This window comes from Macaca mulatta, chromosome 3, assembly GCF_049350105.2.
Source record: "Macaca mulatta isolate MMU2019108-1 chromosome 3, T2T-MMU8v2.0, whole genome shotgun sequence".
Lineage (NCBI taxonomy): Eukaryota > Metazoa > Chordata > Mammalia > Primates > Cercopithecidae > Macaca > Macaca mulatta.
This window is the reverse complement of record NC_133408.1, coordinates 13,895,944-13,921,249: the sequence shown is the minus strand read 5'-3', so window position 1 is coordinate 13,921,249 and position 25,306 is coordinate 13,895,944. Positions and strand designations below refer to the sequence as shown.

General features: G+C 44.4%; 1 protein-coding gene across 3 annotated transcripts in view; it reads right to left on the bottom strand.

Moving 5' to 3' along the window:
- TMEM50B (transmembrane protein 50B) overlaps nt 1–20,605 on the bottom strand; it is a 29,446-nt gene extending 8,841 nt beyond the window's left edge. The window contains exons 1-6 of one of the 3 annotated variants that reach the window (XM_015132937.3): nt 20,469–20,605; nt 13,226–13,373; nt 10,831–10,970; nt 9,036–9,148; nt 7,355–7,422; nt 1,868–1,960 (exon numbers count right to left, since the gene is read on the bottom strand). In XM_015132937.3, coding sequence (XP_014988423.1) covers nt 1,868–1,960; nt 7,355–7,422; nt 9,036–9,148; nt 10,831–10,929 — 373 coding nt within the window. In that variant the 5' untranslated portion in view covers nt 10,930–10,970; nt 13,226–13,373; nt 20,469–20,605. 3 annotated transcript variants of the gene reach the window in all.
- Between the last annotated feature and the right edge of the window lie 4,701 nt (nt 20,606–25,306).

Here is a 25,306-nt window from a genome sequence, read left to right as displayed (position 1 = left end):
ACATTTCAGACACAGCTGGTGACCAATGTTATTTAAGCCAACCACTGTCCTCTTGTAATGTGACTTATTTTGTACCAAGTGAAAGACAAAGCAAAAACAAAGGTATTCCAAAGATCTTACACTGATCAAACTATGAGACTTAAATGATACTATCAAAAGTATTCAAAAATCAGCTGTGAGTCAGGACAAGGAGATGTGACAGTTAAGCAAAGAAGGCTGACAAAGAGATTCCAGAGGCAGAGGAGTCAGAGGATGAATAAATTGTGTTCTCTGACTCCTGTCTTTGGAGCAAAGGAAGACGGCCAGTGAAACAGTCTTCCAACGCTTCCAGAGACACTTCTGAAGCTGGGTTCTGTTTTTCAACACTACTGTGAATGAAAAGCTATGGCACCTGGCACATCCAGAAAACTCAGTATGGTGTAATAAGAGTTCATCCCACTCCATCAACTGTTTCTGTATGAAGGGTACACATATATATCTTCAGTCTTGCCCTTAAAAAACTCCCCCTGTACCCGTGACTTAAAATAACAGATTTGGCTGAGTGCGGTGGCTCACACCTGTAATCCCAGCAGTTTGGGAGGCCAATATGGGTGGATCACTTGAGGTCAGGAGTTTGAGACCAGCCTGGAAAACATGGTGAAACCCTGTCTCTACTAAAAAAAAATACAAAAATTAGCTGGGCATAGTGGCACGCACCTCTAATCCCAGCTACTTGGGAGGCTGAGACAGGCGAATTACTTGAACCTGGGAAGCGGAGGTTGCAAAGAGCCAAGATCACACCACTGCACTCCACCCTGGGCGATAGAGTGAGACTCTATCTCCAAAAAAAAAAGTACAGGATTAGGTTGGACAAAGAAGGTGTTTATGAAAAGAAAGATTACTGATAATCCATAGATTATCAGATAAGGGGTCTATGCCCCTTATCTGAAATCCCTGGGGCAAGATATATTTTGGGATTCAGAATTCTTCAGATTTAAGAACAGTAAGGCAAAGCACATATACTGCATAGCACTGCCAGCTGGGTATGGACAAGCATCCTACAACCTAATACATCTATTTTCATTCCTACAACAAAACATTTGAATACTGACACTAAATGGGATAAAAAAAACAGTGAGCCCTGTGTCAGTTTAGGTCAGGTTTTGCTGCCAAACTAGTAATAAATAATTTGATTTTCAGCATTTTGTGGATTTTAGAATTATATATAAGGGACTGTACACCTGTACTGGTTTCTCACTTGTTCTACTGCAACTCCCAGTAAATGGGCCTCTAGCATAAAATCCTGGCTATCCTAAGGTAAGGAAGGAAAGCAGAAAGTCTGGAGATGGCTGAGAGGTACCGGCTTTGTCAGTGGCTTGGATTTCCTAACCAGAGCTATCCTACTGCACTGTGTTCCCACTGACAAGTGTTTTTTTTTTTTTTTTTTTTGAGACGGAGTCTCGCTCTGTCACCCAGGCTGGAGTGCAGTGGCCGGATCTCAGCTCACTGCAAGCTCTGCCTCCCGGGTTCACGCCATTCTCCTGCCTCAGCCTCCCGAGTAGCTGGGACTACAGGCGCCTGCCACCTCGCCCGGCTAAGTTTTTGTATTTTTAGTAGAGACGGGGTTTCACTGTGTTACCCAGGATGGTCTCGATCTCCTGACCTCGTGATCCGCCCGTCTCGGCCTCCCAAAGTGCTGGGATTACAGGCTTGAGCCACCGCGCCCGGCCCCCACTGACAAGTTTTATTAAACAACTCATGTATCTTCACACAGAGTAATATCTTCAATCTAACTGAGTAATGATACTAAATTGTACTCAAGGTAGAGTTAGCCAAATATAAAAGACATATCTGAATCTCTCCTATAAAATACAGGAAGAATACTTACTTTGGGTAACATATGCACCAAAAAGAATCCACATGGAAGCAATAAGTGACCCAAACATCAACATGAAACCAATGAAAAGCCAAACTCGAGCACCTGTGTGGAGAAGAGGCTTATGATTTTGTTCATTTTTACAGCCCTATAACGTCTTAGGAATACATAACACTAGAAGCCCTGTTAGCCTTGTATGTATTATGCATATCAAAGATAGTCATATATTTATTTATTTTTTTTTTTTTTTTTTTTTTTGAGACGGAGTCTCGCTGTGTCGCCCAGGCTGGAGTGCAGTGGCCGGATCTCAGCTCACTGCAAGCTCTGCCTCCCGGGTTTTTACGCCATTCTCCTGCCTCAGCCTCCCGAGTAGCCGGGACTACAGGCGCCCGCCACCTCGTCCGGCTAGTTTTTTGTATTTTTTAGTAGAGACGGGGTTTCACCGTGTTAGCCAGGATGGTCTCGAACTCCTGACCTCGTGATCCGCCCGTCTCGGCCTCCCAAAGTGCTGGGATTACAGGCTTGAGCCACCGCGCCCGGCCGATAGTCATATATTTATATAAATCTGCTCTAAGTTAAATGAATGATGATTAAAAAAAAAAAAAAAACTAAAAGAAGTTAAACCATACATGGAAAAGGAAAAAAAGTAAGTTACCGGCCGGGTGTGGTGGCTCACGCCTGTAATCCCAGCACTTTGGGAGGCCGAGGTGGGCGGATCACAAGGTCAGGAGATCGAGACCATGGTGAAACCCCGTCTCTACTAAAAATAGAAAAAATTAGCCGGGCGCAGGGGCAGGCGCCTGTAGTCCCAGCTACTCGGGAGGCTGAGGCAGGAGAATGGCGTGAACCCGGGAGGCGGAGCTTGCAGTGAGCCGAGATTGCGCCACTGCACTCCAGCCTGGGCGACAGAGCGAGACTCCATCTCAAAAAAAAAAAAAAAAAAAAAAAAGTAAGTTACCTTTTTACTGACTAGAGAAATGAATGCCCTAACTAAAAAATTACGCTGCTGTATATATTATCAAAATAACTGCCCTATTAAAAGTAGCATATGCATTCGGGATAGCCATCATCACAAAGGAATGAGAGACGTCAAATGAAGAAGGACTAATATGTCCCTTTTTAATCAATAATAAGCTTCTATAATCACACCATTACTCAATATAGTACAAATAATGGCCATTCTTTAGAGTATATTCAGGCTTGTTTATTGCTGAGGCAGCCAATCTGTACCACATATTCATGAAAACTTCAAAATCAGAAGCATCTCTTCAACCCTGTATTGAACAAAATTCTAGATGTCAATAATGTAATCATCTGGACACCTGAGTAGATTCAACACATTTTTAGGAAAGCAGGTTAACACTTGCACCAGACCCTGTTCACAGGTATACTGACAGCCCCATCACCTCTGCAAGGGGAACAAAGCTCCACTGAAGTAAAAATAAAATCCTAGCCAACTTCCATAACAGAAAACTAAATTTGCCTCAGTTGCAAATATTTCGTTACCACTGAATAGATTCATTTTAGACACTAGATAAGGAGGAAACACTGATCAAAGTTCATGATGGTTAGAACAGCTGATATTTGAGAGAAACAGATCTCTATATTATCTAAATTTTATTACAATACTAAGCAGATCTCCAGAAATAAAAACAGTAATGTTTAATGCTTTGGAGAAATACAATCTCTAAATTATATTCAATTATAGCTTTTATCTAATGTGAATAAAAGGAACTATTAAAAATCCTTAAAGGCCGGGCACAGTAGCTCACACCTGTAATCCTAGAAATTTGGGAGGCCAAGGTGGGCGGATTGCCTGAGCTCAGGAGTTCGAGACCAACCGTGGCAACATGGTAAAACCCCATCTCTACTAAAAGAACAAAAAATCAATTGGGCGTGGTGGCAGGTGCCTGTAGTCCCAGCCATTCAAGAAGCTGAGGCAAGAGAATTGCTTGAACCTGAGAGGCAGAGGTTGCAGTGAGCCGAGATCCTGCCACTGCACTCTGGCCTGCATAACAAAGCAAAACTCTGTTTCCCCCCGCCAAAAAAAAAAAAAAAAAAAAAAAAATCCTTACAATTATTTTCCATCATGTCCTTTATTTATAGCTATATACATTAAACTTTCTAATAGAATTAAACAAGAAAAAAGTTTCTCTTGAAAAATAAGTACGTCTGCCGGCATATTAACAAAAAGAGAAAAAAAAGAAAAAGAAGTATGCTTTTGTTTAGCAAAAAAATAAAACTATAATATTTTCTCGTTTGCTCTGGCTATAAGGAAGCTCTGAGCTAAGGTTCATGACAATTAAAAGCATCCATCTTGTCCCAGGTTCTAAGTACAACGATCATTTTTCTACCTAGTTCTGGTTCCTTTTTATGGTTTTATTATTTACCTGTTTCATTTATAGTATATTTATTATTTTGATACTTTCCTATTAATTCCTCTGGGAACTAAATAGAGATGGTTTACAAATAAACCACTTAAGGAGTACAAAAGCTAAAGAGTAGCAACACCTGGGCATGACTCTAAGACAGTTTGTCCTTAATTTCTAGACAGAAACTGCACTATATGCACAATATATAAACTGCACTGTTAATTTTAACAGAATAGGGAATATCACAGAATAATCACTTAGTGAGGGTAAAAACGATGGGCCTGGGAACCAGACAGACCAAAGACAAATACAGGTTCCACTTTTAAGTTAAAAAACTTTGGATAAGTTACAATGAAACTTCCTATAAAAAACGGGTAATAGTGGCCAGCCACAGTGGCTTACACGGGTAATCCCAACTATTCTGGAGGCTGAAGGGGGAGGACTGCTTGAGCCCAGGAGTTCCAAGCTTTTCTGCGCTATGATCACACCACTGCACCCTAGCCTGGGTGACAGAGCAAGACCCTGTCTCAAAAAAAGATAATAGTAACATAATTCACAGCAATGTCCGTGGAATATTCTTTAAAGAAAAATGATGGAGTACATTATTGTATGCTCTACATACAACATCTTCACTTGCTAATATATATTATTTTTTCTTTACCTTCCCTCATTCCTGACATTACTGCTGAGGCTGACACACAGGATATGCTAAAAAGTGAGCGCAATTGCATGCGCATACACACACACACTTTAAATTTAGGTTCATCTGTCATTTGTCATTATATCCTCTCGCGAATTCTCCATGGATTCCAGTAGAAGTGAGGTTATAAAATCTACATCAGCATTAAAGTATCAGGTAGAAGGCTGGGCATGGTGGCTCATGCCTGTAATCCCAGCACTTTGGGAGGCCAAGGCGGGTGGATCACCTGAGGTCAGGAGTTCGAGACCAGCCTGGCCAACATGGTGAAACCCAGTTTCTACTAAAAATACAAAAATTAGCCAAGCGTGGTGGCGGGCACCTGTAATCCCAGCTACTCAAGAGGCTGAGGCAGAAGAATTGCTGGAGCCTGGGAGGCGGATGATGCAGTGAGCCGAGATTACACTACTGCACTCCAGCCTGGGTGACAGAGTAAGACTCCATCTCAAAAAAAATACATACAAAATTAAAAAAATAAGACGCCAAGTAGAAAAGCAAGCTAAGCTCTTCACAGCTGCTTTATTTGCTTTAAAAGGCTATGATACTTACCATATGATCCCATTTATATGAAAGAGCAGAAAAGGCAAAGCTACCGTCATAGAAAGTATATCAGTGGTGACCAGGAGGTGAGGGGAAGGGGATTAACTATAAAAAGGGGTATGAAGGAACTTTTTGGTGTTCTATATCATGATTGTAGTGGTAGTTACACAACTGTAACTGTACACATTTGTTCAAACTCATCAAACTGTACACTTTAAATTGGTGGATTCTGGTCGGGCGTGGTGGCTCATGCCTGTAATCCCAGCACTTTGGGAAGCTGATAACTTGAGGACAGGTGGATAGCTTGAGGCCAGGAGATCAAGACCAGCCTGAACCACATGGTAAAACCCTGTCTCTACAAAAAATAAATAAATTAGCTGGGCGTGATGGCATGTCCCTATAATCACAACTGCTTGAGAAACTGAGGTGGGAGGATCACTTGAGTCCCAGGCTGTGGAGGCTGCAGTGAGCCAAGATTGTGCCACTGCACTCCAGCCTGGGGGACAGAGAGACTCTATCTCAAAAAAATTTCATAAAATAATAGTGAATTATATTATACTTAAATTATATTCAGTTAAGCTGACAAAAAGAAAAAATATACACGTGGTACCAAACCAGACAAAGTGACCAAATGGTTCTAGATGGGAAACAAGTACAGCATGGTGGCTAAAAGCATGGGCTCTGGAGTGTTCAATCCTGGCTCCACCACTTACTTGCTCTGTGACTTTGGACACATTATTTAAGCCCACTGTACCTTAATTTCTTCATATTATAATGTAAATTTTTTTGTTTGTTTGTTTTTGAGACAGAGTTTCGCTCTTGTTACCCAGGCTGGAGTGCAATGAGGTGATCTTGGCTCACTGCAACCTCCGCCTCCCGGGTACAAGCGATTCTCTTGCCTCAGTCTCCCAAGTAGCTGGGACTACGGAAGTGAGTCAACATGCCTGGCTAATTTTGTATTTTTTTTTAAGTAGAGACGGGGTTTCTCCATGTTGGCGAAGCTGGTCTTAAACTCCTGACCTTAGGTGATCCACCCGTCTCAGCCTCCCAAAGTGCTGGAATTACAGGTGTGAGCTACCATGCCCGGCCGTAAATTTTTAAAAAACACAATTGGGCCAGGCACAGTGGCTCACTCCTGTAATCCTAGCACTTTGGGAGGCCAAGGTGGGCAGATCACCTGATCAACATGTAGAAACCCCATCTCTACTAAACCTACAAAACTAGGCAGGCATGGTGGCGTATGCCTGTAATCCCAGTTACTCTGGAGGCTGAGGCAGGAGAATCGCTTGAACCCAGGAGGTGGAGGTTGCGGTGAGCCAAAAACGCACCACTGCACTCCAGCCTGGGCAAGAAAAGCGAAATTCCGTCTGAAAAAAAAAAAGGGATGATAATTCAAATGAATTCAAACTAAAAAAACTAATTTATGTGTAGACAAATAGCATCTTTCTTCTGAACAATTTTGTTGCAGTCTGTGGGTGGCTACTCAGGTGATCAGAAGTGAATGTAAAGACACTGTAGTCCTAGGTTCGATCCCCTAATGTGTTCATTATTTTCCGTTAATAATCACAGTCAGCCATCTTGTAAGTAGCATTATTGGTCAACAACTGGGATAAGAATAAATCCATCATTAGCACTGGAGTCCAAGATCCATCTGAATAGCAACATTTTTTATCTATATCATGGGCAGTGTAACATGACAAAAATAATAACTTCTAGCAATAACTTACTTTCTTAAGGATTTGAATAACACTAAAACTTGTTTCTAAAGCAAATAAAAAATATTCCATATAATCATCACCAGTCCTGAATAAAGACTCACAAGAGAGGCTTTTTTTCTGGTGACAAATTTCTATTTTGTTAACACACATTAACAGCTCAAAGTATCTTTACCTGTTCTTCCTAAACAGCCGCTTTCATAGCTATCACCTCTCACCTGAGCATTGGATACAGCATTTATCCTAGAAAAGTACAAAATCATTAAATGAATTTCAGTATTTGCTGTTAAAATACTCAAATATTTATATATCACTTAGAAAACAGATTATTTCATAACTAAAATCAATATACGAATAATTTAACATCTTTTAACCTAATAAAAATGCTAGTGGATAGAAATGTTACATTAGTCTTATTTTTCATAAAGTACACCCAGAAAACACACTTATTTTAAGAGATTTCTATCACTTGTCTGCAGAGATTATACAAGAGGGGCCAGTTTTCTGGTTTCTTTGTCTATTTCACATTTATACATGAATGACTCACTGCTATCCCATTTCAAGGTTCTCATTATTATCAAGAGTTAAACAGTTTCTCCTTGTGTTAAAAGTCAAGTGATTTTCTATGATCCATTCCTTAAGCTCAGAGAAAATGTAGTTTATGTAATATGCCCACTTCATTCAGCTTCCCCTTTCATTTTTGTTAGAGCAAGGTACATTAATTAGTAGCAGGAATTTCCTTTTTTTAGCAGTCACAATGGATATAAGTAGTTCCAATTCCCATAATATAACCTTTTTAAACTCCTGGCCAGGTGTGGTGGCTTACACCTGTAATTCCAGCACTTTGAGAGGCCAAGGCAGGTGAATCACAAGGTCAGGAGTTCAATGCCAGCCTGGCCAACACAGTGAAACCACCGTCTCTACTAAAAATGCAAAATATTAGCTGGGCGTAGTAGCAGGCACCTGTAATCCCAGCTACTTGGGAGGCTGGGGCAGGAGAAGCACTTGAACCCAGGAGGCAGAGGTTGCAGTGAACTGAGATCGCGCCACTGCGGTCCAGCCCAAACAACAGAGTAAGACTCTGTCTCAAAAAAAAACAATAATAATAAAACCTCCTGACAGTATAAGGAAATGATGTAATCTTAATGTTTAATATTTTTTAATTGTTAAAAGACATCCATAAAAAGCTTCCTAGTTTTATGAAATGAGGTAACATAAACTTAAAAATAATTTAAATAAAAGCTACAAACAAATCTCTTTGAGATCAATCTTGCCTTTTCCTCAAACACTGGCAAACACAGTCAAGTAGCACATTAAAAAAATAATAATAATACTGCAAGGTAAAAGTTGAGTGTACTACAACACCTATGGACGATTCACTACTAAAAAACACAGAAACGTAACGTGTTTCATTAAATCTCAGAGGCCATGAGTTTTAAGATACACCATTAATTTTTAATACTGACAAGAAATAAAAATGTTATCAATTATAATTCTAATTATACTAAATATACTAATTATATACTGACTGCAAGATGCATCCTGATATTCAGAGGTATTAAAATGCGAAAAAGTAGATCTTGGAACTGACAAAATATGTAACTGACCAGATTAAAAAATATGAGGAAAAAAAAATCACAAGATAATCGTTATAGGTGCTAAAAAGATATATGCCCAAATCCCACACTCATTCTTGGTTAAAAAAAAAAATCGTAATAAAATGGGAATTATGTATGCATCATGTTAAAAAATAATCTATCAAATAAATCAAAAAGTTATTCAAGAAAGCACTGCACATTAACAGGGAAGTATTTTTAGAAAAATCATATTGATTACAGAATTATCATTATACTTACATGAAGAAAGCCAATGTGGAAAATACACCACATGTGTGAAAGGCATGGTTCAACTGTTCTGGCTTAGGATACACCACAGCTGCATCAATCATTATCCACCAGCCTGTAAAAAACTTAAAACACAGCCCAAGTCACTGAAACACTGAAACTCTTGCTAGCATAATACCTGCTTTTTAACATTCCTTTTGTCCTACAGATCATATAAATGGGCCAGGTACAAAGGCTCACGCCTGTAATCTCAGCACTTTGGGAGGCCGAGGCAGGTGGATCACTTGAGGTCAGGAGTTCGAGACCAGCCTGGCCATCATGGTGAAACCTCACCTCTACTAAAAATACAAGGCTGGGCGTCGTGGCTCACGTCTGTAATCCCAGCACTTTGGGAGGCCAACACGGGCAAATTACCTGAGGTCAGGAATTTGAGACCAGTCTGGTCAACATGGTGAAACCTTGTCTCTACTAAAAGTACAAAAATTAACTAGGCATGGTGGCAGGCACACATAATCCTGCCTACTCAGGAGGCTGAGGCAGGAGAATCTCTTGAACCCAGGAGGTGGAGGCTACAATGAGCTGAGATCACGCCACTGCACTCCAGCTTGGATGACAGAGTGAAACTCTGTCTCGAAAAAATTCAAATACAAATACAAAAATTAGCTGGGCATGGTGGCATGTGCTTCTAATCCTAGCTACTTTGGAGGCTGAGGCACAAGAACTGCTTGAACCTGGGAAGTCGGAGGCAGAGGCCGCAGTGAGCAGACTGCTTCACAATTATCGTTAGTTCTTGCTCTGCTTTATTTCATTCTATTGGACTTAAGTGTAGAACTGTACATTCAAAGAGATGAATTTTTAAAATGTAAACAAATAAAGAAATTTGCTTCCAAAAAATGCAGTGGGAGCCAGAAATGGTAGTGTAGAAAATCTGTAGTCCCAGCTACTTGGGAGACTGAAGCAGGAAGATTGCTTGAGACCATGAATCTGAAGCCGTAGCACACTACAATCATACCTGTGAATAGCCACTGTACTCCAGTGGCTGTACAACATAGCAAGACCTTGTCTCTTTTAAAAAAAAAAAAAAAAAAAAAGTGCAGCCAGGGAGTGGTTGATGGAATTATACAGCAAGACAGGTCCTGATTTTGGGGTGGTGGTGTTTTTTTTTTTAAGCTGGATGATAGATACATGGGATAAAGGAGGAGACGGAACCTTTATAACATTCTGCCTACTTTTGTTTTATGCTTGTCATTTTCAATAATAAAAAGTTAAAAAAAAATGATGGAAAGAAAATTAAACAATAGTTTCCTTCACAAATGTCTTCCTCTGATATTCCCCTGGTGTTGCAGCTGGGGAAACAGAGATGGTATTTCTTCCCTAGAGCGGCTATAGGGCTTCAGTTCTAATGGAGCCTAAGGTCGTCACTATTATCTGCAGAGTACTGTCACTGTTGTCTGACCTTCAATAAGTCACAACAATAATTTTGTGTTACATTAAATCCTGAGCCTTTAAGGATCTTAAAGTACTTATATACATTGTATCACTAAGTTAAAAATGCTATTGCCTATAATAATTATATTATCACTGAAACTGAAGAAAAGATATTAAGTACACGTTTACAAAGTCAAAATGAATCCAGGGCCTACCATACTCTGCTTGGCAATAGTATCTAGAACTCTGATAATTATCTATACAAAACAGCAGTGAAATAAATAGTTCTGGAAAGCCATTCTCAGTTCAAAGGAACTGGCATTGATTTCCAGGGCAAAAGGTAAGGGATAAATGTCACCAGCCTGTCTTTCTCACTTACCAATATACCTGCGACAACAGATGCCACAGCATTTCTTCTCTCGCTCCAGTCAATACACTCACATTCTGGCCAACGAAAATTGTCTAGGAAGCCTGCCATTTTTACTTCTTAAGCATAAATGTTTCATTAAATGCTGTATCCTACAAACAGAAAGACAAAAACTAATCAACCCAAGACAATGTTTTCTAAAAGTAAAATATCTTACTCCTTTACTTTACTTTAGGTCCTATTCTACTATAGTTAAGAAAAATTCAATACTTCAACAAGTACCTAATTGAGATGTATACAGGACTACGCTAGGACACAAGGGGGAGATTGCTATTTGATAAATGAGCACTGTGGTTTTAAAACATGTCTAGGAGCTAGGTGACGTGGCTCACGCCTGTTATTCCAGCACTTTGGGAGGCCGAAGTGGGCAGATCACTTGAGGCCAGGAGTTTGAGACCAGCCTGGCCAATATTATGAAACCCTGTCTCTACTAAATATACGAAAAATTAACTGGGCCTGGTGGCACATGCCTGTAATTACAGCTACTTGGGAGGCTGAGGCACAAGAATTGCTTGAACCTGGAAGGAGAGATTGCAGTGCAAGATCATGCCACTGCACTCCAGCCTGGGCAACAGAGCAAGACTCTGTCACAAAAATAAATAAATAAATGAAATAAATTAAACATGTCCAAAATATTTGACACTTCTTCCATTGAGAGGTGGATTTATGTCCTACCTTTGAATTTGGGTCAACAATAAAGACTAGTTGACCAGTAGAGTAGAGGAAGTGATGCTAAGTAACTTCTGCCATGCAACTTCCAAGATCAGGTCACAGAAGGCAACGGACCATCTGCCTGGTTCTCTGGAACACTAATGCTTGGGCTACCATGCTGTAAGGAGACCATTTATAGGTGTTCTGACCCACAGTTCCAGTTGAGGTCCCAGCTAATAGCTAGTACTAACTGCCAGACATGTGAGTAAAGACACGTCTCTACTAAAAATACAAAATTAGCTGTGAGTGGTGGCGCATGCCTATAATCCCAGTTACTTGGGAGGCTGAGGCAGGAGAATCACTTGGACCCAGGAGGCGGAGGTTGCAATGAGCTGAGATCTCGCCACTGCACTCCACCCTGGGTGATAGAGCGAGACTCTGTCTCCAAAAAAAGAAAAGAAGTTAGAAGACCAGTAAAAAAGATTCACATATAAATAACACAGGTATTTTAGAAACTACACAGGAAACAGTAGAGAAAAAAGAATCAACAAAATATTTCAAGAAAATTTCCCCAGAATAAAAGTTCTTGTATTTCCAGATTTAAAGTACCCATTGCATACTTAAGTAATGGAGTAAACCCACACTTCATTTTAAATTTCAAAACACTGAGGTCAAAGTGTAGATTCTATAAGTTTGCAGATACGAAAAAAACCAGGTCGCATACAAAGGCTTTTGGAATTCGTGTGTGTGTTTGTGTGTGTGTGTCTGAGAGAGAGAGAGAGAGAGAGAGACAGACAGACAGACAGACAGAGAGACAGGGTCTCGCTCTGTCACCCAGGCTGGAGTGCAGTGGCACGATCACAGCTTACTGCAGCCTCTACCTGCTGGGCTCAAGTGATCCTCCCACTGCAGCCCCCGGAACAGCTGGGACTACAAGCACACACTACCACACCCAGCTAATTTTTTATAGAGATGGGATTTTGCCATATTGCCCAGGCTAGTCTTGAACTTCTGGACTTAAGCAATCCACCCACTGCAGCCTCCCAAAGTGCTGGGATTACAGGCGTGAGCCACCATGCCTGGCCCTCAGCTTGGAATTCTTAACAGTAAAACCACAAGCAAGATGACAATGGGGCAGTAAATTCAAAACTCTGTAGGACAATTATTTCCAACCAAAAGATTTTTACCAGTCAAAATATGAATCAAGTATGAGGATAGCATCAAAACATATTCAGAAGCATTTTGAGAGGCCAACGCAGGCCTCTCACTTGAAGCTAGGAGTTCAGGACCAGCCCGGCCAACAAGGCGAAATCCCGTCTCTATTTAAACAACAACAACAACAAAATATTCAGACACACAAGGTCTCCAAAAAATGTAACTATTCTTGTCAAGAAGCTACTGGAGTTTGAGCTTCAACAGGGAGAGTGAATTAATAAAAGAGAATATGGGATACAGGAAAGATCCTGCACAGAAGAACTAAAGAGAATCCAGCTGTGCCCCAGAAGCAGCAGATAATCAGGCCAGACTGCAGCAGTGTAACTCAGGAGATAACGTCCTGGCTGGTATAGCAGTTTTTTGTGGGGATTTTGTGCCTTTATAAAAAACAATCTTTTAAAAAATCCACTGGAATATAGCAGCTTTTGAAGCTGAGGACTGAATGCTCCAAGAACTTGGCCCAGAGCCTATCTGTACTCACTGGGGCTTGGCTTGATCCTGAGCATATGCTGATGCAGTTCCTGCTCTCCTGCAAGGCGTGCAGCCTTCGTCAGCAGACGACACTCACTTCCCCCACAGAGAGGTTCTGCTTTCACCTACCCTGTTAACTACAGGTAGGCCATGGTGAGCTAAGAAGCAGAAAATGCAGAGAAGCCCACTCCTTCTGACCTTATTTTTGTTGTCTTTCCATTACGTGGTCCACTAGAACCTTCCAGATACCCTGACTGAGGTGACCCCCTTTTCCTAGGACTCATAACACAGCACATAAACTTCCTCAGAAAGGCCCCCTGTAAACAGGCAAGGGATCTGAAGTCATTCTGTTCAGCTCATCTTTTCTTGAAAACCTTCATCTAAGTGGCTATCCTTTCCTTAGTCAAGTTTGACCTTATAATTATAAAATGAGGCCAGGCATGGTGGCTCATGCCTGTTATCCCAACACTTTGGGAGGCCGAGGAAGGTGGATCACGAGGTCAGGAGTTCGAGACCACCCTGGCCAACATAGTGAAACCCCATCTCTACTAAAAATACAAAAATTAGCCGGGCATGCTGGCACACACCTGAAACCTTGGCTACTCAGGAGACTGAGGCAGGAGAATTGCTTGAACCTGGAAGGTGGAGGTTGCAGTGAGCCAAGATGGCACCACTGCACTCCACCTGGGCAACTGAGCGAAACTCGGTCTCAAAAAAAAGCTCAGACTGGGCACGATGGCTCACACCTGTAATCCCAGCACTTTAGGAGGCCAAGACAGGCGGATCACGAGGTCAGGAGATCGAGACCATCCTGGCTAACACGGTGAAACTCCGTCTCTACTAAAAATACAAAAAAGTAGCCGGGCGAGGTGGCGGGTGCCTGTAGTCCCAGCTACTCGGGAGGCTGTGGCAGGAGAATGGTGTGAACCCAGGAGGCGGAGCTTGCAGTGAGCCGAGATTGCGCCCCTGCACTCCAGCCTGGGTGACAGAGTGAGATTCCATCTCAAAAAACAAAACAAAAAAAAAGCTCCAGCATTTTCTAATAAGTATGTCTGGACTTCATCTACGCTCTCAGGGACAGAACTTTGTTATTACAGTTTATTTAATGAACAACCCACTATTAATAAAGATGCAGACAGTTTATAGCCCTCTGGGGTTTAACTGCAGAAATTAATGAGGTGTTATGATTTTATAGCCTGGTAAGAAAATCAATCCCAAAGATATTATGATTTTGTTGCCTTGTGGAACATTAACCAATTAAACTAACTTAGTCATACTATTGAGACTTTTCTTTCCCTACAAACTGCATAAATGCCGATTCCTTATATCCTTTTAAAACCAGCTCTTTGGCTGGGCACGGTGGCTCACACCTGTAATCCCAGCACTTTGGGAGGCCAAGGTGGGCAGATCACCTAAGGTCAGGAGTTTGAGACCAGCCTGGCCAGCATGGTCAAAGCCCATCTATACTTAAAATACAAAAATTAGCCAGGCATGGTGGCGGGCGCCTGTAATCCTAGCTACTCAGAAGCCTGAGGCAGAACTGCTTGAGTCCGGGAGGAGAAGGTTGCAGTGAGCTGAGATCATGCCACTGTACCCCAGCCTGGGCGACAGAGCCAGACTCCAACTCAAAACAAAACAAAAACACAGCTCTCAAAACAAAAAAAAACCTCTCAATAATAGTAAAACAAAACTGAAACACACTGCTTAACTATCCGCATGAGAATTGTGTTTCTAACACTATTCATTCAAAACAAAGGTGGCTCACACCGGTAATCCCAGCACTTTGTGAGGCCGAGGCAGATGGACCACCTGAGGTCAGGAATTCAAGACCAGCCTGGCCAACCTGGAGAAACCAGGTTTCTACTAAAAATAAAAAAACTAGCCGGGTGTGGTGGTGGTCACCTGTAATCCCAGCTACTCCAGCGGCTGAGGCAGGAGAATCGCTTGAACCCAGAAGGCGAAGGCAGCAGTGAGCTAAGACTGCGCCAGTGCACTCCAGCCTGGGTAACAGAGCAAGACTCTGTCTCAAAAAAAAAAAAAAAAAAAACCACTAAATACACTGTTTGGGATATAGGAGTGTGTCTGCAAATTTATGTATATATTTGTAAACATTTATGCACATATGTATAAATGTATATGTACATGAATTTATATGTTTATGAATTTACGTATACATGCATAAAGCTTATTTTAAAAAGCAAGAGAAAGATAAACACAAAAATCAGGACAGAGGCTACCTCTGGAAGAAAAAAATGCAAACATTTTGTTCCCCCACCGCCGCCACCCCCAAGCCGGAGTCTTGCTCTGTCACCCAGGATGGAGTGCAGTGGCGTGATCTGGGCTCACTGCAACCTCCACCTCCCAGGTTCAAGCAATTCTCCTGCCTCAGCCCCCTGAGTAGCTGAGATTACAGGTGCCCACCACCACGACTGGCTAATTTTTATATTTTTGGTAGAGACAGGATTTCACATGTTGGCCAGGCGGGTCTCCAACACCCAGCCTTCAGTGATCTGCCTGTCTCAGCCTCCCAAGATGCTAGGACTACAGGTGTGAACCATTGCGCCTGGCCCAACATTTTGTTTCTTAATTTGGTAGTGGATACATAATGATCATTGCAATAGTATTCTTTAAATTTTACATGTTTTATATATTTTTTGTACCTGAGATAAAATTTGCAATAAAAGAAATTACTTTTGTGTGTGTGTGTGTGAGATGGAGTCTCGCTCTGTCGCCCAGGCTGGAATGCAGTGGCACCATCTCGGCTCACTGTAACCTCCACCTCCTGGTTTCAAGCAGTTCTCTGCCTCCACCTCCCGAGTAGCTGGGATTACAGGCGCCCACCACCACAACTGGCTACTTTTTTGTATTTTTAGTAGAGACGGGGTTTCACCATCTTGGCCAGGCTGGTCTTGAACTCCTGACTGCGCCCAGGAAGAAATTACTTTTAAAAAGAACAAGCAGGCCGGGCGCGGTGGCTCAAGCCTGTAATCCCAGCACTTTGGGAGGCCGAGGCGGGCGGATCACAAGGTCAGGAGATCGAGACCACAGTGAAACCCCGTCTCTACTAAAAATACAAAAAATTAGCCGGGCGCGGTGGCGGGCGCCTGTAGTCCCAGCTACTCAGGAGGCTGAGGCAGGAGAATGGCGTGAACCCAGGAGGCGGAGCTTGCAGTGAGCAGAGATCGCGCCACTGCACTCCAGCCTGGGCAACAGCGTGAGACTCCGTCTCAAAAAAAAAAAAAAGAACAAGCAGCCGGGCGCGGTGGCTCACGCCTGTAATCCCAGCACTTTGGGAGGCCGAGACAGGCAGATCACGAGGTCAGGAGATGGAGACCATCCTTGCTAACACGGTAAAACCACATCTCTACTAAAAATACAAATAAATTAGCTGGGCATGGTAGCAGGCGCCTGTAGTCCCAGCTACTCAGGAGGCTGGGGCAGGAGAATGGCATCAACCCGGGAGGCGGAGCTTGCAGTGAGCCAAGATTGCACCACTGGACTCCAGTCTAGGCGACAGAGCGAGACTCCGTCTCAAAAAAAAAAAAAAATATATATATATATATATATATATATGGAGCCAAGGTGGGTGGATCACCTGCTGAGGTCGGGAGTTCAAGACCAGCCTGACCAACATGGAGAAACCCCGTCTCTGCTAAAAATACAAAATTAGCCGGGGTGGTGGCGCATGTCTGTAATTCCAGCTACTCGGGAGGTTGAGGCAGGAGAATTGCTTGAACCTGGGAGATGGAGGTTGCGGTGAGCCAAGATCATGCCATTGCACTCCAGCCTGGGCAACAAGAGCAAAACTCCGTCTCTAAATAAATAAAATATACGGATATTAGAAATGCATTTAATTCCAATAGATTTAGCTACTGCTTTTAAATTATAAAATCTTTAAGTTATAATGTCAGGCGTGGTGGCTCATGACTATAATCCCACCACTTTGGGAGGCTGGGGCAGGTGGATCACGAGGTCAGGAGATCAAGACCATCCTGGCTAACATGGTGAAACCCCATCTCTACCAAAAATACAAAAAATTAGCTGGGCGTGGTGGCAGGCGCCTGTAGTCCCAGGTACTCGGGAGGCTGAGGCAGGAGAATGGCGTGAACCGGGAAGGCGGAGCTTGCAGTGAGCAGAGATCGCGCCACTGCACTCCAGCCTGGGCAACTGAGCGAGACTCCGTCTCAAAAAAAAAAACAAACTTTAAGTTATAAAAAGATTCCTTGTGAAATAAAATTATATCAAAGTACAATCATCTGTTTATATTATCTACCTGAAACATACCCTACAATGACAAAAAGATTTTCATAAAGCAAGGCTTTTAATGGCTAAAACCCAGAAACAGCCAAAATGCCCATCAATAAGGAACCAAAAAATGTATATTAGGGTACATCCAAACAACAGTATACCCCACTACATTTTGAGAATGAGGCAGGTTGGCTGGGCAGGATGGCTCACACCTGTAATCCCAGCACTCTGAGAGGCTGAGGCAGGTGGATAGCTTGAGCTCAGGAATTAAAGACCAGCCTGGGCAACATGAGGAACCCATCTCTACAAAAATTACAAAAATCAGGCGTGGTGGCACTCACCTATAGTCTCAGCTACTCGGGAGGCTGAGGTGGGAGAATCGTTTGAGCCCCAAGGCTGCAGTGAGCAGTGAGGGAACCATGCACTCTACCCGGGGCAACACAGTCAGACCCGGTCTCCAAAGTGAGGGGTGGGGTTGCAGGGAAATGAGTTAGGTCTCTACGTGCTTAAGAAGGAAATGTGTCCTTATATTATCATCAGCTGCCGAGCAATATTATAGTATAATATCCTCCTAGGGAATTGAATTGAGGATGTAAAGAGTGAAAAGTGAAGAAACAAGGAATCCTAACTTGACATACTTCTGCGCTGAATTTTACTTGATATTCTTCTGTCATGTTTAAATGTTTTAAACAACCTGAATGTTACTTTAACCATTTAAAAAGGAAAATGGACTAGGTACGGTGGCTCACGCCTGTAATTCCAGCACTTTGGGAAGCCGAGGCAGGTAGACCACCTGAGATCAGGAGTTCAAGCCTCTACTAAAAATACAAAAATTAGCTGGGCATGGTGGGGGGCGTCTGTAATCCCAGCTACTTGGGAGGCTGAGACGGGAGAAACGTTTCAACCTGGGAGGCGGAGGTTGCAGTGAGCCACGATTGTGCCACTGCACTCCAGCCTGGGTGACAAGAGCTAAACTCTGCCTCAAAAAAATATATACATATAAATAAGTTAAAAACAAACTTTAGGCTGGGCACGGTGACTTACGCCTGTAATCCCAGCACTTTGGGAGGCCGAGGCGGGTGGATCATGAGGTCAGGAGATCGAGACCATCCTGGCTAACACGGTGACACCTCGTATCTACTAAAAATACAAAAAATTAGCCTGACGTGGTGGTTGGTGCCTGTAGTCCCAGCTACTTGGGAGGCTGAGGCAGGAGAACGGCGTGAACCCAGGAGGCGGAGCTTGCAGTGAGCCGAGACTGCGCCACTGCACTCCAGCCTGGGCGACAGAGTGAGACTCCGTCTCAAAAAATAAATAAACAAATAATAATAAACTTTAAAAGGCCAGGCGCGGTGCCCACGCCTGTAATCCCGAGGCGAGCAGATCACTTGAGGTCAGGAGTTCAAGACCAGCCTGGCCAACATGGTGAAACTCCCTCCCTTCTAAGAGTATAAAAATTAGCCGGACATGGGGGCAGGCGCCTGTGATCCCAGCTAGTCGGGAGGCTGAGACTGTAAAATCCCTTTAACCCTAGAGGCATGGGTTGCAGTGAGCAAAGATCGCGCCACTGCACTCCAGCCTAGGCGACAGCAACAGTACTTGCAGCCTGGTCAACGAGTGAGACCCTGTCTCCAAAAAAAAAAAAAAAAAAGGAAAATGAGGATAAAATAAGATAAATTCTTTACCTTGGCCCCCAGAAGTGAATTCAGAATTCAGAAAAGACTAGCCAGTGTAAAGCCGCCATAACCCTAGTTGACAGAGAGGAGGGATTGGGGTGGCGAGTGGGGAGGCTGTGTCTCTGGAAGAAGAAATATACGTCCCCACCTCAGTCTGATTAAACCTGCTTTTCCAGCGCGATCAATATTCAAGGTAACTTTTGGTTTGCCTTTCAAGAAAGAAGTCTTGCACCACTATCCTCAGTTTAAAAAAAAATGTTTAATGTTTGCTCTACGTTTGAAATGCATGCAGGTTTAAAAGACGAGAAGAGACAAAATGATGAAAAAGTGTGACCGGCCTGAGAGTTCAGAGCCTCTGGAAGTGTCAAGGGATCCACAGTGCAGGTAGGATGAAGAGTCTGAGAGGGGAGGTGGGATCCTCCGAAAAGAGAAAGTCTGGTCTTGGAGCGCGACGATGCAGATGCCACTTCCCTCCCATCCCGTCCCATCAGAGGCCTCCACTCCCTGCCCCTCCGCACCCCCCGACCCAGGCACGCGCAGCGGGGAGCAGCCTAGCCCAGGCCGTCTCACTGCTTTGGTTTTGAAAGGTTACATATTTATTTTAGAATTTCAGCACCTTCTAACGTACTGTTTTAAGTACCTTTAACCAGCTTATCGGCCTAAAACCGAAACGGTCCTACCCGCGACTACCACTGCTCCAGTGACAATGCTCTGCTGCTACTTATTTAACGGGGCCCAAGGCTTACAATTCTCGAAAGAATGTTGTTCCCCTTCCCTTTCCCTTCCCGCCTCTGTACTTGACTCTGGTTAAGTATGAAATCAGAAAAGTGCAGAAAACACGGGCAGCTTCCTAGCAATGGTTCGGGGCAAACGAGAGGGGCGAAGAAGGGCTAGAGCTCCCCCGGGCCCCTCGCTCCGGCCCTGGGAGGGCGTCGCGGCCGCAGCAGGGCGTCCCGAAAACCGTCGCCTCCTTGCCCGCCGCCCGAGAAGGTGAAAGGCACGAGATGGAACCTCTCCAGCCCTCCCCAGGAACGCAACCTGACGGCGCGACAGAGCGGCAGGGAGGCCTCTCCGGGCTGCTTGCGGGTCGCCGCGGCGCCACGGTCACGGCCGGCCCGAAGGGAAGCGGGCAGGGGCAAGAAGGGGCGGCGGGGGTTCCGCGGGCCCGAGTCTGCAGGCCGGCGCCGAGCACAGGGAAAACCTGGCTGGGCGGCGCCACAGCCCCCCGAAGGCCGGGTCGGGCCCGACTAGGGCGCCTCCTTACGCGCGGGCGGCGGGCGCGAACCCCCTAGGGTTGCCTGGCGCCGGAGACCCGCAGACAGGACTCACCCAGCTTCCTCAAACGCTCACGCCGACTTCAGGCGCGCGCGCAGAAAGGACACTGCTGCGCCACAGCCCGGCCGGCGTCCACCGGCTCCACCTCAGCCCCGGGAGCCGGGAGCTGTAGGCCGGCGCGAGGCTAGGGCGCCCCTGAGGCGGGGCGAGGCGCCGTGCGCACTGCAGCGACCAATCGGAGCGCAGCAAGTGGCCGGCGGGGGGCGGGGCGGGACGCGAGGGGGCGGGGAGAGGGCGTTGGCTGGGCGCAGCTGGACGCCGGGCGCTGCTCAGCGACCAATCCGCGTGCAGCAAGTGGCCGGCCGGGGGCAGGGCGAGCTCCCAGCCGTGGGGTGGGGACCGCTGCTCTGCTGGGCTCCCGGAGCCGGGGTCCAGACCCAACTACCTACGGTTGGGGACAGAGTAAGACAGGCGTCTCCTATCCCCTGCGGGTGGGCGACCGCCGCCGGGTTCCCACTGCTGCGTTTCTGCACGCAGACTTGAAGTGCAGTACCGTGAGATCACGTGCGGACGGAACTCGAGACTCGGGGGACCAGGGTCTCCCTTCGCCTATGGCCGATCAGCCTTGTCTGCGAGCTGCCCAGAGTAGGGAAGGTGCTTCGGGAGGGTTCTCGAAGGAAACGGAGGGTCTTTAGAGATGCCTTTTTCTAATCCCCTCAATTCAGAAATTGAGCCCCAGAAAGTTGAAGTTAGTCAACCAGGGCTACTCAGCGACTGCTGGTTACCCGAGGTGATCCTCACAATACAACTAGTCTTCTGATTTTGTTCGGCGCTTTCCCGTCTATTCACGCAGATTTTTGTCTTTTTTTTTTTTTTGTCTTTCTTATAGTCAGATATCTTTTTGTTTGTTTGTTTGTTTTTCTTATAGTCAGGTATCTTTCAGCCTCTTGGATTTGCAACATAACTTTAACAGCCTTTGGAAGCCCCGTCTGAATTTCCTACAGAAATGCGTATAACCATTTAGTTGTTTGGGGAAAAGTTGACCTTTGTTTTTTGGGTGCTTTGTTTGTTTGTTTTGAGACAGGGTCTTGCTGTGTTGTCCAGGCTGGAGTGTAGTGGTGTGATCTTGGCTCACTGCACCCTCTTATCTCCCACGTTCAATCGATCCTTCCACTTCCGCCTTCCCAGTAACTGGGATTACAGGTGCACGCCACCATGCTTGGCTAATTTTTGTATTTTTAGTAGAGACGGGATTTCACCAGGCTGATCTCGAACTCCTGACTTCAGGTGATCCACCCGCCTTCGCCTCCCAAAATGCTGGGGTTACAAGCGTGAGCCACTGTGCCCAGCCAAGTAATTATCAATGGAAATCTAAAAAGCATTTTACTTGAGGTATAATGAAGTTAAAGGTTTTGCATCATGGAATTATCACCAAAAACGCCATCCTGGATAATGTTCTCCTATAGCTCTTATACATGGGCTAGGATCTAGGTGTTCAATAAATATGTGCTGAATAAGTTACTTTTGAAATATGTCACAATGCTGGCGTTCCACCAGAAGAGAGGATGCAGAAGGGAACACTCTCCTCTCTTTAAGAACCTTTTGAAAGGGGCGGGGGTTGCATGTACCATTTTTGTTTTCATTCTGCTACTAAAATAGTCACTTGACTACACCAAATTGCGAAGAAGCCTGGAAAATGGGGTTTCAGTACTAAGGAAGGAAAACTAGATATTAGGGGACAATTAGAAGTTTCCAAATCTCATCACTTATTTGCGGGGGGGGTGGGGTGGGGGAGACATCCCAAAGGGCAGACTGGTTTATTAGGCAGCCTGGGCAACAGAGTGAGACTCTGTCTCAAAAAAAAAAAAAAAAAGAAGAAAGATATTGGAATTAAGTTGCTGATGTCAACATTTCACTGTCAAGTCTTTAGTAGAATTGTAAATCAGCCTTTAAAATATACCACACATGGCCCGGCGCGGTGGCTCAAGCCTGTAATCCCAGCACTTTGGGAGGCCGAGGGGGCAGATCACAGGGTCAGGCGTTCAAGACCAGCCTGGCCAACATGGTGAAACCCCGTCTCTACTAAAAATACAAAAATTAGCCAGGTGTGGTGGCACTCACCTCTAATCCCAGCTACTCAGGAGGCTGAGGCAGGAGAATTGCTTGAACCCAGGAGTCAGAGGTTGCAGTGAGCCGAGATCACACCACTGCACTCCAGCCTGGGTGACAGAGTGAGACTCTGTCTCAAAAAAAACAAAAACAAACAAAAAAACACAATATTCTGCTTCAGTTCCACCATGTAGCTACTGAAGCATATGTTTTGTTAAATTCCTGTTACCTAAGCACTTCAGAGAGGCTCTCCTAGATTCTGGAGACATTGTGACTTCAGGACCATTTTCAGGTTTGGGCCAGGACAGGTTCTGAAAGATCTACTTCACCTAAAACTGGACAGAAAATGCAGTCCAGTTGGTACAAGTCTATTAAGAGAAAGGAACAATTCAGGCTGTCCTTCACGCTATGCCCCATGGGTTCTAGTTTGTTCTCTCTCAGGGCTGCTTCATGAACTTCTGATAGAGTGGTATTCACTTCCATCTTTTGAGTGTACAAGCCAAATGTGTACCATGGGAATTATCTGAAAGGCTAAAACATGTTGCATAAACAGGTACTTCCCAAAATATTCTCTTTCTCCATATGCTTATGTGGTTATAAAGCAAAAAGACTTCATCTGAATAAGTCTTAGGCAGCTATTAGAACGGTTGTATTTTGATAAAGATGTCTTAAGACTAAGGTCATACTTCCTGTGGGTCTGAAATGGACTCTCTCCTGAAAGGATGGCTACTCAGTGTCAGTCATTTAGGAGAAAAGGTTGATCTTTAGATGGAAAACAAAAAACTAAGGCCTGGAAGATAATTTGACTCCAGCAGAAGAGGAAACACTTCTTTCCACATCTAGACCCTGAAGACAGTGGATACATTTGTCAGTTGGTCTCTTTCAGTTATAAGTAACAGAAAAAAAATCTCAAACTGGCTTAAATAATGAGGAGGATTCTGTGGCTCATGGAACTGGAGGATCAGCGTTACCATGGGTGTTATGGTCTGAGTGATTATGTCTCCTCAAAACTCTTACATTGGGGTACTATATTAGTCCATTTTCACACTGCTGTAAAAACATTACCTGAGCTGGGCGCAGTGGCTCACGCCTGTAATCCCAACACTTTGGGAGGACGACAAGGGCGGATCACGACGTCAGGAGTTCAAGACCACCCTGGCCAACATGGTGAAACTGTCGCCACTAAAAATAAAAAATTGGCTGGGTGTGGTGGCAGGCACCTGTATAGTCCCAGCTACTCAGGAAGCTGAGGCAGGAGAATCGCTTGAACCCAGGGGACGCAGGAAGTTGCAGTGAGCCAATATCGCGCCACTGTACTCCAGCCTGGAAGATTTGTTTTTCGGTTTTTTTTTTGAGACAGGGTCTTACTCTTGCCTATGCTGGAGTGCAGTGGTGTGATCAGGGCTCACTACAGCCTTGGCCTCCTGGGCTCAAGCGATCCTCCCACCTCAGGCTCCCAGGTAGCTAGGACTATAGGAATGTGCTACCACACCTGGCTTTTTTCTTTTTCTTTTTTTTTTTTTGTAGAGACAGAGTTTCACCATGTTTCCTGGGCTGGTCTCAAACTCCTGGGCTCAAGCAATCCTCCTGCCTTGGTCTCTCAAAATGTTGGGATTACAGGCATGAACCACTGTGCCTGGCCAATCAAAAAGATTTAAAAAAAAAATGCATTTAGCATTTAGGGCTGGGTGCGGTGTCTCACGCCTGTAATTCCAGCACTTTGGGAGGCTGAGGTGGGTGGATCACCTGAGGTCAGGAGCTCGAGACCAGCCTGACCAACATGGAGAAACCCCATCTCTACTAAAAATACAAAATTAGCCGGGCGTGGTGGCGCATGCCTGTAATCCCAGCTACTTGGGAGGCTGAGGCAGGGGAATCTCTTGAACCCAGGAGGCAGAGGTTGTGGTGAGCCAAGATTGCACCATTGCACTCCAGCCTGGGCAACAAGAGAAAAACTCTGTCACAAAAAAAAATTAGGTGCCTAGCCCAAAATATTATTACCATTATAACAAAGGACCATTGAATAATCATTATAATAACTTTATTAACATAGACAACATTTACAAACATAAAGTGCACTGTGCTGAAATTAAAAATGTACTGATATTTTCTGGTAACCTTACCTTCTCATTGACCAGTATGGAAAATGGTTTTGTTCATCTACGTTGCTGTAATGCAGTTGAGCCTCTTACATCTAATTTCTACTTTTTTTTTTGAGATGGAGTCTTGCTGTGTCACCCAGGCTGGAGTGCAGTGGCGCGATCTCGGCTCACTGCCAGCTCCACCTCTTGGGTTCACACCATTCTGCTAGCCTCCCCAGCATCTGGGACTACAGGCGCACGCCGCCACACCTGGCTAATTTTTTTTGTATCTTTTAGTAGAGACGGGTTTCACTGTGTTAGCCAGGATGGTCTTGAGCTCCTGACCTCATGATCTGCCCGCCTCGGCCTCCCAAACTGCTGGGATTACAGGCATGAGCTACTGCGCCCGGCCTCTAATTCCCACTTTTAACAAAAGTCACAAAACTACTGCCTTCTAAAATGTTTTTGGAACTATAGCTCTTATTAAGCAACATTCCATACTGTTCACAATTTTATTTACAGTGATGCTATCATTGTAGAAGTCAAATGACAACTCATTCAATAAAATAATCACATACTATGCCAATTAATGCTGCAGCATCTAAGCTAAAGGCCCAAAATTTCTTTCTTTTTTTTTTTTTTTTTTTGTTGAGACAGAGTCTCGCTTTGTTGCCCAGGCTGGAGTGCAGTGGCCGGATCTCA